At 35.7% G+C, this 13,165-nt stretch overlaps 1 protein-coding gene across 1 annotated transcript in view; it reads left to right on the plus strand.

Moving 5' to 3' along the window:
* The window catches only part of LOC126263272 (uncharacterized), a 75,597-nt gene extending 62,735 nt beyond the window's left edge, over positions 1-12,862 (plus strand). The window contains exon 4 of the mRNA XM_049960361.1: positions 12,668-12,862. Within this exon, the coding sequence (XP_049816318.1) occupies positions 12,668-12,680 (13 nt within the window). The 3' untranslated portion in view covers positions 12,681-12,862. The remainder of the gene's footprint in view (positions 1-12,667) is intronic.
* Positions 12,863-13,165: the final 303 nt, after the last annotated feature.

The raw sequence follows: 13,165 nt of genomic DNA on the forward strand, positions 1-13,165 counted from the left end.
AATATATATATACTGTGAGGTTACTGTGAGGATCCCTAGATCCTTAAATAGATGTCTGCAGGGTGACCGTGGGTGGGCTCAAGCAATTATTCTGATTACACATTTTTGAGCAATGAATACTTTTCTACTCAACGATGAATTACACCAGAATATGATGCCATACGAAAGCAGTGAATGAAAGTAGGCATAGTAAGCTAATTTACTGGGATTCTTATCACCAAAATTTGCAATAACCCTAATAGCATATGTAGCTGAACTCAGACGTTTCAGCAGACCATCAATGTGTTGCTTCCAGTTTAACCTGTCATCAATGGACACACCTAAAAATTTAGAAAATTCTACCTTAGCTACAGACTTCTGTTCAAAGTCTATATTTATTACTGGAGTTGTGCCATTTACTGTATGGAACTGTATATACTGTGTTTTATCAAAATTTAAAGAGAGTCCGTTTGCTGAGAACCACTTAATAATTTTGTGAAAAACATCATTTACAATTACATCACTTAGTTCTTGGTTTTTGGATGTTATTACTATACTTGTATCATAAGCAAAAAGAACTAACTTTGCATCTTCATCAATGTGGAATGGTAAGTCATTAATGTATATCAAGAACAGTAAATGACCTAAGACCGAACCCTGTGGGACCCCGTATTTATTTATTTATTTATTTATTTATTTCTTACACCATGGATCCAACTGTGACAATTTCACATGGATGTAGTGTGTGTCAATTTTTACATTGTCAATGACAAGTACTTGTACACTATGTTTACAGGTAAAGAATATAAAGTTACTTAACCACTACAATGATCCATAACACAATATAATGGAATGAGAATCCTTAGACCTACAGATTACAGGTATAAAACAAAGTAAATTAAACCTGAAAAGGTCATATAACCCAGACTGTTAAATATAAGCAGTTAACACTAAAAGAGTTACATATGTGACAAGAATGTTCAGCTTAATGTTCAATTTATATGATAATACATCATATTTTAAGGCCGTTTCTCACTGTGTTTCATAAACTCTTCCAAACTGTAAAATGACATGGCTAAAAGAAATTGCCTCAGAAGCTCTTTAAATGTAGATTTGTTGGCAATTTCACATTTGATTTCTGGAGGAAGAGCATTAAATATCTTTATACCAGAGGACTGTACACCCTTCTGCACAATCTTCAAATTTTTACCTTCAGTGTGGAAATCATGTTTCCTCCTTGTGTTATACTGATGGTATTCACTGTTACATTTGTATAAATCAGTGTTTTTACTTATGAAACACATAAGTGAGTATATATATTGAGAAGTAGTTGTAAGAATTCCCAGATTCCGGAATAGGCTTCTGCAGCTGCATCTAGGATCTACACCAGACATCACTCTTACAACACGCTTCTGAGCAATGAATATTTTCTTTGCAAGAGGTTGATTTCCCCAGAAAATAATTCCATATGCCATCAAAGAATGGAAGTAACCATAGTATGCAGCTTTTTTAATGCTTAAGTTTGCACTGACAGAGATGATTCGCATTGCAAAAACTGAAGAGCTGAGTCTCTTGTAAAGATCTAAAATGTGATGGGACCAGTTTACTCTACAGTCAATCTTCACGCCTAGAAACTTTGTTACTTCCACTCTTTCTATGACCTGTGTGGCATATTTAACAGTCATTTCTTCCTCAGTTTTGGCAGTTGGGGTGAACTGAATATAATTAGTCTTACTCAGGTTAAGTGAAAGACCATTTGCAGTAAACCATTTCATTAAATCTATAAGAATAGTATTAACAGACTCTTGAACATTTTCACATTTAAGACCATTAACCATTATGTTAGTATCATCTGCAAAGATGGTAAAATTGCACTGAATCATTGAAGAATAAGGTAAATCATTTATAAATAACAGGAACAGTAAAGGACCAAGAATAGAGCCCTGTGGAACTCCACAATTTATGTCTCTCCATTCCGATGAAATCATTCCACCACACAAACTGTCTGACTTATCTAAGACTACTTTCTGTTTCCTCTCTGTCAGGTATGACTGAAGCCAGTTATTTGCTACACCACTTATTCCTAGATGGTCTGCCTTCAGTAACAGTATTTGGTGGTTCACAGTGTCAAAGGCTTTACATAAATCACAAAATAACCCTGTTGTCACCATTTTCTCATTTAGAGATTCCAAAACCTTATCTATAAAAGCATATATTGCTTGTTCAGTTGACAGACCTTTCCGGAAACCAAACTGATGTTTGCTGAGAATATTGAATTTATGTAGGTGTTCTAAAATTCTAGAATACATGAGCTTTTCTAGTACCTTTGAAAACACAGTCAGGAGAGATATTGGTCTGAAATTTTTAACATCAGTTTTCTCCCCTTTCTTAAAGAGAGGCTTCACGATAGCATACTTTAGTCTATCAGGAACAATTCCTTGCTGCAAAGAGGCATTGAAAATATGACACAGTATATTGCTTACAGAAGTACAACACTGCTTTAACAATTTGCTAGAAATATTGTCTACTCCACAGGAGTTCTTGGTTTTCATGGAGGCAATTGTTCTTTCAATTTCTGATACTGTAACAGGTCTAATATGCATTTGGATGATTTTGTTAGGGAAAGCATTTCGCAAAAAGGTCAGGGCATCATTCACAGAACCCTTGCAGCCTATTTGCTCAGACACTGACAGGAAGTGTTTATTAAAGATTTCAGCTATGATCTCAGGATTTTGCACAAGATTCCCTTCATGTTTGATTATGAAGTTTTCTACAGCTCTTTTTTTATTGTTCCCTGTCTCCTTGTTAACTATTTGCCAGACAGTCTTCATTTTATTATTGGAGTTATCAATTTCTTTTACATAATACAGTGCTTTTGATGTCTGAATAACTTTCTTTAGGATTTTACAATACATGTTATAATGGCTGATTAATTCTCTGTCCCTTGACCCTCTGGTTGCAACATAAAGTTCTCTCTTATATTTACATGACACTCGAATACCCTTTGTGATCCATGGCTTCTTTAAGGACGAGGAAATATTGTTCCTAACAAACTTTTTAGGAAAAGCTTCTTCAAAGTGGGATAGGAATTCATTTATGAATATGTTGAACTTTGTATCAACATCATCTACTCTGCGAACTGAATTCCAATCTTCATGCTGCAGCTTATGGTTAAAAAATTCCAGGGTCTCTTTGTTCATAAGTCTGATTGTCTTCCAGGATGGGACTGCTTTTCTTGACAGGTCTGTAGTCATGTAGAGTGAGGAGCTGTCCATCATGGTCTGATATGCCATTTACTATTGCAGTGACAGTGAAGTTCTGGTATAAATTTACATCTAAAAATATATTGTCTATCAGAGATTGACAGTCAGGTGTGATCCTAGTAGGAAAGTCAACCACTGATGTAAGATTGTAGGAACTCAGCAAATTCTGGAGCTCTACTTTGTTGTTGCATTCCATTGCGAAGTTGACATTAAAGTCCCCAAGTAAGATAATGTCATTATTTTTAGAAAATAAGGTTGATAGTAACAATTCTAACTGAACCATAAAGACTGTACTTGATAGCCCCCCAGTTTGAGGAATCAGCTGTTGTTTTAACATTACATGAACCACTTATTTCAACTTTCTGCATTCTTCCAGTTAAGTATGAATTAAACCATTTGTGCACTGCCCCACTCAAACCATAATGATTTAGCTTATCTAAAAGAATTCCATGATTTACACAATCAAAGGCCTTTGAGAGATCACAAAAAATACCAATGGGTGATGTCCAGTTATTCAGAGCATTTAATATTTGATCAGTGAATGCGTATATAGCATTTTCTGTTGAAAAGCCTTTCTGAAAACCAAACTGACATTTTGTTAGTACTTTATTTTTACAAATATGGGAGGCTACTCTTGAATACATTACTTTATCAAAAATTTTTGATAGAGCTGTCAGAAGAGAGATTGGGCGGTAGTTGTTGTTGTATGAGTGTTGCTTATCAACATCAAAAAAATCATGAGATAAAGTTTGTCAGACTGCTGTATAGATATTATGGGAAATACTGCAATAAGGTGCACTAGGCAATTCTTCAAATAATGGGGCCTTGCCCACACCTATTACCAAGGTATCCAATACTATGATCTGCTCCAGTACTCACAAAATTTAACGTCTACCTGTTGGCATCTTGACTGTACTAATTAGCCATCTGGCAGTGTCAGACACTTCACATTACCTGGTACCAGTCTAATTTGACAAAGAATAACTATGGCAGTAGTGACTTCGTTTCAGATAATCAATAAATACACCTCATTTCATAATAAGTGACACAAATAGGCAAATGTTTCCTACAACACAGTACATAGTCAGAATTCCAAAGTATTTATAAATTTGCCTGAAGTAAAAATTAGAACACTTAACACTGTTTAAAAGTTGAAGGCAGTAACTCATAGAGTCACATGGGTGCACTGGATGCATTTTTGCTGATGATAGATTACCGTGGATGTCAACTGGACACATTGTTGTTGAGACCGTCCAAAATGTTGCTAATATATTAGGTGCAGACTTTTTCGTAGCACTAACTGGGCCTGAGTTCCTGCTCTTTTGCCTAGATGTTTCCTGTGATTTCCAAGCCTTGACTGACTATTTTGGGGTGGGAGTTATTTTTATAAAGACTGATGTCAGAACATGTTGTGATTTTTGAAAGTAAACAATGTTTTGAAAAGTGGCTAGTTCAGATTCTCCTAATTCAGATGAGTTGTATGTTATGAGTCACTTGCTTTAAAAAACATGTAGTAATTTGGAAAAATGCTAAATATTCTTGAAAACATTTTATTCATCTGCACTGGGAAAATCCCATTTAAAAGTACAGGTGCCATTTTTTAGATTTATCATCATCAAAAATTTATGCAAATTCTTTTGAATGACTTAATTGATTAATTAAAATCATCATCTGGTTCAGAAGAAATAGAGCAACAAAATTATATTGGTAAAAAGTGGAATCTGGCAGGCATAATGGTACAAGTACCAAAAGTAATTTTGGGTATATTCAGACTTTCATTACGGTTATCTGGATGCCAGTCTTTCTCATGATTGGTGTCAACATACCTAACTGACCGACTAACTCAGTCAAAGATCCCTATCTTGTACTGTAGTGAAGTTTACAGTTGTTAATAACTTTTAATTAACATAGTTTTTAAGAAAATTAATTATACTAACAAAATAAGTACATTGAGCAGCAAAGTCGGAATAATGATTTTAAGTGAGGTAAAGTGTAATCAAAATTTTGATAAATTTGAGTACATATTATAGAGGTATTTTGTAGATAATTGAATAAAAAATGAAAAATAAGTAGAAAGCTTAGTAACAGGGGTTTAATAAGAGCAGATGGTAGGTTCCAGCTTGCTCTGTTTTACAGAATTTTCGACACAGTGGTAAAACTCATTCCTGAGCAAAGCATACTTGATTTGAATGGCTGCTTCATGACCCTCACAGCCCTCTGGGTCATTCCCCCCATACCATCTTCTCTGAGTATTGTAGAGTTAGCTACCCTTGCAAAACATTCCTCAATTCTGTAATTCCCCTACCCCACACTCACCTCCACCCATACCCCCAGGACCCTAACTTCATTCTTCCTGCAACCAAAATTTCTACCTAACAGTTTCCACTTTGTCTGTTCTGTCGCCTCTCTCTCAATACACTTCTCATTGACATTGTGTACTGCTCAAACTCACCAGTGTAGTGTCTATGCCCATCTGTCACATTCCTAACCCATTCAGCTGTGGTCTCACCCTCCCAAATTCCTGTGTCGCAGGTGTTTGGATGGCTTTCGTGTCAATGAGCTCACCACAGTGATAATGCAGGATGTTTGGTGGGCCAGCAGGTATGAAGAGCCAGATAGATGGCTGTCATAAAGTCTTCTATTTACTATATAAAGTAAAGCAGTCAAAACCTTTTGTTGCTGCACTCACCACCTCATGATGCAGGCTGTTACTGGACAGTGGTGTGTTCTTAGCTCAGCCTAATGCTTTGGGAGACAGCCTGCACACAGAATCACCATGCTAGGCAGGTGGCACCAGTGTCAAAGTTACATTGTTAGCATCTTGATGAGTGCAGTGCCATGCCAGGCTCATGTAGGAGGCCAACACACAGCTGCAGTGAGCTCTGTAGCAATTCAGTCCCACAGTATGGTGTAGACTTGTGAATCAATGCAGAAAGTATAAGAGCAATGAGGTGAACCAAGGACCCAAGCACAGGGCACAGCAACAATGGCCCAGAGATGCAAGCCTGCAGTAACAGATTGCACACACGTAATACAGGCGTAGACCTATCAGCAAGTCAGTCCCAAGTGTGAGCCATGGATTTGTGGGTAGGTGCCCTGAAGTCAGTAGATATCAGCCAGCAATGGACCCTCAGCTGGAAGGTACCAGTGCAGCTCCCAGTGACGTCAGAACTATGGATAGCTTTAGTCCTGCAACTAGCAGGGGTGGTGTCTATTAGCAATGTGCTGGGTACCCACATCAGGTGGATGACTGTTGCGGAGTATCTCTGAGAGTTGGCTGCAGATGGTGACAGACATTGCATAGCTGCAACAGGTGACATTTATTTTTGCTTGTCCCATCACTGTTATGAGAGAATATCGTTCTTCCTCACATAGGCCAAGTGAATGGTGTGGTGCCAGGCTCAGACGTGTGGTAATCCAGGTCACCACTGTAACAGTCTGGCTCCCAGCATCCAGGTAGGTCATGTGGTAATTAACACTGCACTAATGCCAGGATGTAGCAACTGGTGTTAACAAAATAGTGGCAGAGATCATAACAAAGAAGGACCACAGTATGAAACACATGATCTTTGCTTTACCAGAGGTATTATCAGGAAAATATATTTATCTGGCTAAACGCTTAACATGTCCTTGTAATACACATTGATAATAGCCTCTTATTGTTATTGTTATTAAATATTTTCTGATACTCCATACTCAGAGTGTAAGTATACTCATTTTAGTTGCTAAATAAAATTTTGATCTCACAATGATCGGGTGGCTGCAATGTTATAAAATAGTAACTCACTGATTCATGGAGACTTACATAAAAAAGATGTCACGCCTATGGGGAAAAAAAGAAAAAAATCTATGTACTATGTGGCCCCCATGAAGGAAATATTATTAGCTATCTGTTTGCTTGACTCCAGGTTACATATACCATGTTAAAAGGCAGTGCTGCAACAATATGTATTTGTGAATGTGTATTTTATCCTCATTCTCTTTCTTTCTTTCTTTCTTTCTTTCTTTCTTTCTTTTTTTTTTTTTTTTTTAAAAAAAAAAGGAGGATTCATTTGAAAACTAGCAAAGATCCCAGTCTTATTTATGTGCTTGTTGAAGACTGGCTGGCTCTTAGCACTTTGGGACTTAACTTCTGAGGTCATCAGTCCCCTAGAACTTAGAACTACTTAAACCTAACTAACCTAAGGACATCACACACATCCATGCCCGAGGCAGGATTCGAACATGCAACCGTAGCGGTTGCGCGGTTCCAGACTGTAGCGCTTAGAACCACTCGGCCACTCTGGCCGGCTGTTGAAGACTCAATGTCTATATTTTTCAGCAAGTCGTTATCTTTAATGTTAAATTATTTACACTCTACAAGAACTTTCAGTACTATATTTGCTATATATGCAACTCATGATGAATCAGCTTATTGTTAAAGTAAATTTCATACATACTCTCTTGATTGAAATCTTGCTGAATGAAACTAAGAACAAGAAAATGTGAGTCCCCATTTATATTTTGATAAAACATGCTAGATAAGGAGACATCTTTGTATTACCTTTGTGATGTCCATTGTGCATTGCTTTTGTTTCTTGAGGTAAATGAGAATTTTGTGCAGGGAAAGGGTACACTGTACTGGAAACAGGCAGAATATACACATCTGAAATTAGAATTGAACTTTAAGAAAGGAGTGTATGCTTCTCAAGACTTTCTTTTGATCCAATTGTTGCAATATGTCACAGACACTGAACAATTTATTTTTAACCAATTACCATCTGTTATATTCCCTTGAGGTGAATTCCTTATCAGTCTCTATGCTAATATTCAGTATCCATGCCTTCTGATGAAAGAGTGATCATTCTGAAGTACCAAACTTTCCTTTGTTACATAACGTACAACCAAGATTTAGTTAAAACCAATTTTCTTATAGCTACCAGCTGCATTCAATTTCCACATATTTTGAAAGTATATTGAGCTTAGGCCTTCTACTGGTCATATTAAAATCAGCTTGGTCATTTCATTGCTCCCACATCTTAGCTGCAAACATGTCAGGGCACAGTCAGCACCTGTGTCTGAAGGCAGATATCCTAATGCAAATTTGTGTTACCATTGCAGGCTATCAGTTAGATGACTCTGAAGTAAAAATGAAACTTATTGATTGGTTAGTTTAGAATTGACAGCTATTGCAGTAAATTGGGTCATGTGGTTTTCACAGAGGTGGAAGAAGTGCAGTATTAGTCAGTGACTAGGGTTCTGCTTTTGGATGGGATAATATGAATCACTTATATGTGAAATTAGATGCTGTTAGTGGTGGTGTTTTATCATAAATGGCAACAGACAGATTTTGTTTCAGTGAATTTAAGCATTAATAAAATTGTTTCAATAAAAGTAGTCCTGATTGCATGTACGTTATTTATTTCAGTCAGAGACCAATTTTGATCTCTTATAGGAAATCATCAGCCCATTTTCTTCTGTGAAAAAGAGTAATCCACTTTCTTAGGGGTCAAAGGACTTGAATACAATCGTAAGAATGATGTAATATAAAAATATAGTTGATCTACCCTTGGTGACAGGCAGACAGTAGTATGGATTAGCTGCTCAGGAGAGGCATGAAGAACACTGCTGAATAAGGATCAGTTGCTTGTAGTTTAACAGTGAAAGCTCCATGTACCACCTCTGACATAACATCACTAATAGCCAATGGTTGTGAGACATGGCTACATTCCGCAGAATCTATTTATAAAAATTTATATTGATTAGAGGTTTGCTCATAGAATAAACAGCTATGGGTGTTTTAAATATTTTGTACAAGTTGTACAATTTAAAAAGGTGCAAAAGAAAATTTATCCAGTGATACTGACTCATTTAAATGTAAGCTGCCCTCTACAGGGACTTATGGTAGATGTGAACATAGCAAAGATGGTTGGTAGAATGACAACTGGTAACCAAGGAAATGAAATATGCTTCAGTATGTTCTTCTGTCTATCAAAGATGTAGCAGAACCCAGTTTGAAGGAAGGACATCAACCAGTAACAAAGGAAACAATATTAAAATCAATGAGTACTGTCATCACTCACAGATGCTTTGGAGTTATCTGTAGCTATATTTTGACATGTACCTATTATGTGTATGTACACACACATTTAGTTAGTTGTTATATCATTAGGGTTGAGTAGATGTAATGTTATCATCGAAAAGCCGAGCCATTGTGTGCAGTAAAATAGAAGCATAAAATGTTACAGTCTTGCGTACAAAGTTTGCTGTACTTTTGTAATTTGTATGCAGGATTGTAACATTTTACAGGTATGCTTCTACTTTACATGATACAGTGGCTTGGCTTTTAAACAATAACATTACATCTACTCAACCTTAAGGATATAATAGGCAGTTAGTTGTATGTGTGCATGTGTATAATAGGTACACATCAAAATGTAGCTACAGGTAACTCCACAACATCTATGACTGATGACAGAAGTAATTGATTCCTATATTGTTTCTTTGATTTCCAGTTGACGTCCTTCCTTCCAATTGAGTTCTGCAAGATCTTTGACTGATGTTAGAACATATTGAGCCATATTTCATTTCCTTGTTTACAAGTTGGCATTCAACAAACAATCTTTGCTACGTTTTCGTCTACCATAAGTCCCTGTAGGGGGCAGCTTATATTTATATGAGCCAGTGCCATTGGGTAATAATTTCTTTTGAATTTTTATAATCTACATCTTTTACATAATATTTCAAACATCCATAGCTGTCATAGCTGTTGATCATATGACAACACTCCTAATAATTATGTTTTTAATAACTTTCAGATGTCTTTACCACATTTTTTATTATTTCAAAAATTGTCTTATGTCATTCAACATCCCATCATTTTCAAAGGCTAATGTTGTTTTGTGTTGTAGTTTATATCCTCTGAAAATGACAGAATCCAAAACATGTAAGGCATTTTTGAAAATAATGAAAAGAGTTGTCAAGAAATTTGGACACTAGTAAAGTGTATCCAAATGGCCACTTTGCCTCAAAGCATTTTCATACAAATTGCAGCAATTATATTTTTCTTAATGGGTTCTGCAGAATATAGTCATGTCTCATAACCAGTGGCTGTTAGTGACATTATGCCAGAAGTGGTGGGTGGAGCTTTCACTATTGTACTACTAGCAAGTGAGTCTTATTCAGCAGTGTTCTTCACGTCTCTCCAGAGCAGCCTGTTCCATGCCACCATCTCCTACTATCACCCAGGGTATATCAACCATACTTTCATATAATGTCATCCGTATGATTGTATTTAAGTCCTTTGACCTCTTAGAAGGTGCGTTACTCTGTTTAACAGAGCAAAATGGTCTGATAATGGTTCTATAAGAGATTTAAATGGGTTTCTTAATGAAATAGATAACTTACATGTGATTAGTACTGCTTTTATTGAAATAATTTTATTATAGTTTTATGTTTTGCTATTTATCCATGGAGGACGTTCAAAAAAATTTAAGCATTGTTGAATATGTGTTTCTGGTGAGGACTGTGCAGGATGGTCAGCAGTTGTCATTAGAGGAACAAATCATGGAAACAGTTCACAACATGATCCTCACTGATCATCAAGTGCAAGTGCAAAAGGTAGTAAAGACAGTGGGGGTTGTGTGTAATAGCTTACATCAAAAGGTGATTGTGAAAAAAATGGTCAGCTCAATGGCTGCTCTGACAGCTGATGGTGAAACACAGATTTGTGTCATTTTCATCTGCAAAGCTGTGTTTTGAATGGTTAAAGAGAGATCTGAAGGACTTTTTGCCTTAATGTATCACCACTGATGAGAGATGGATTCATAATTGTACTCTGGAAACCAGGAAACAATTTGACAATGGGTGGTTATGGTGTCTCTGCTTCGAAGAAAGCTGAGATCATTCTGTTGGTAGGAAAAGTTATAGTGACCATTTTTCTGGAATGAGAAAGACATCATATTTATTGACACAGAAAAAGGAAAAGTGATTACTCGACAATACTACACCATTATGACAAGAAACTGAACCAAACTTGATTTATTTTTGACAAAGAAGAAAAGTCAGAGTTTGACAATGGGCCAATGGATTTATATAGAACTGTATTATGAATTTCTGTCACATTCTAACATCATTTCAGCCACCTGTCCTAACATTTTTGGGCTATGATACAATTATAGTACTTGTCTTCTATACTAAGTACCTAAATTTAGACAAAGTGAAGAAGGCGTAGCTGAATTAACTGTACTTAGCTTTCTGATGATGAAGTTTTGATGTGAGTCTCCCAGACTGCTTCTTCTTCTTGTGTAAGCTTGTAATTATATGTTCTGGTAGTTGGATTACAGTTGACATCTGCCTTTAAATAAATAGTGATGACAACCATTTATAGAGTGAATGTTAACACACATCCACTTTTGTGCATCCCTGACAACCAATGCGTCGTCTGCACTGATATGTCAAAAACTACTAAAACCTCCAGGTTCAGGTTGGAGTTGTTGTTCTGGTTTTAGTTTATACACTTTTGAGGCAGGTTAATGTTATTTTAAAAACTAGAAAAATGTGAAACACACAGGTTGAGAATAACACTTAACAGTAACCATTGAAGATTATTTATGGGAATATGATGTTTATATTGCACTGAAATTGGTATACTTAATTTGATTTGGGTGTGTTTTCCACTCTTTTGGCCAAATAGGTGTTTTGCAGTTTTGTGTTTTCTACAAATAGGTTACATCTATTTTATGTTCCCTTGCAGAATTTACAAATCACAAAAGTAATTTTGGTGTGAGCAGTTTTGAGAATTAACTATGTTTTTGTATTCAAAATTATGAAGCAATTTTTATATCTCTTTGGGATAGAACTGACAAAAACTAGGAAGCATTTCAATTTCTCTGTTTCCTAAGTTTCTGGATGAGGCATAAAGTTCCAAAGAAAGATAATTTAATTAATAATTTAACAAAATTGCACATTTGTAATTTTCTTTGTTTGGTTTGTAATTAAAATACACATGGCTATTCTACGATGGTGGCACTCAGAGGCTTTTTTACATGTAATACGCATTTTGTCTGTTTCAAACATGTATGTTATCTTGATAATAGTATGGTTGCAAAATTGGTTGTAATCCTATGTTGAAGATAATTTTCGATAAGCTGTAATATGTGTATTAGATTTCTTGTCTATGGAGTTTATAGGGTGTCTACAGATGTTATCTGTCAAAATATTGTGTGAACAGTTTGTAAAGATGAACTAGAAAGTTTTATTGAATCTACTGATACCATATCCATAATGTTATAACATACAACCTATGCTCCCTGTAATTAATTCTGATTATCAAGCTTGAAGAGATCACTTGCTGGTAAAAAATTCCGGACAGATGCAGAGGTAGCTACTTTTTTAATAATGTATTTAAGTATTAACCATATGAAATTTATTGTTATTGTTCACAGGTTTGGAAAGTAAGGAGCAGAGATGCTGAATCTTTGAAGATTTGTGAAATACTTAATTCCAAGTGCTAATATTACTACTTACATAATTCATCTTCCAGTTAAATTACATTGTTATAAGAGTAATAATTATATGTGTAATTTATTTTCTATATTAACAATTCACAATAAAGAAAATTATGCTCTGGCACTATCCAATATCATGTAATACACAGATTGCCTGTTCTTAAATCAAAATTGGCAACATCATAAATAGCTTTGGCAGCAGACATCAGATGTCACAGACAGTGCTACAATACTCATTGACCTACACATGTTGCAGAATTGACAAAGCTTTTGTTTTCTTCAGTGAAACGTTGTTACCCAGATTTGTTGCCAATTAGCAGAAGTCAGCTTGCCTGGGCTGAACAAGCCACTTGTGACAGTTAACCACTGTTTGCTTATAATTTGTCAAATTTTTGTTTAGAAAGTGTCAATAATGATGAAATTTAAAGAATCTGA

This window comes from Schistocerca nitens, chromosome 1, assembly GCF_023898315.1.
Source record: "Schistocerca nitens isolate TAMUIC-IGC-003100 chromosome 1, iqSchNite1.1, whole genome shotgun sequence".
NCBI classification, from domain to species: domain Eukaryota; kingdom Metazoa; phylum Arthropoda; class Insecta; order Orthoptera; family Acrididae; genus Schistocerca; species Schistocerca nitens.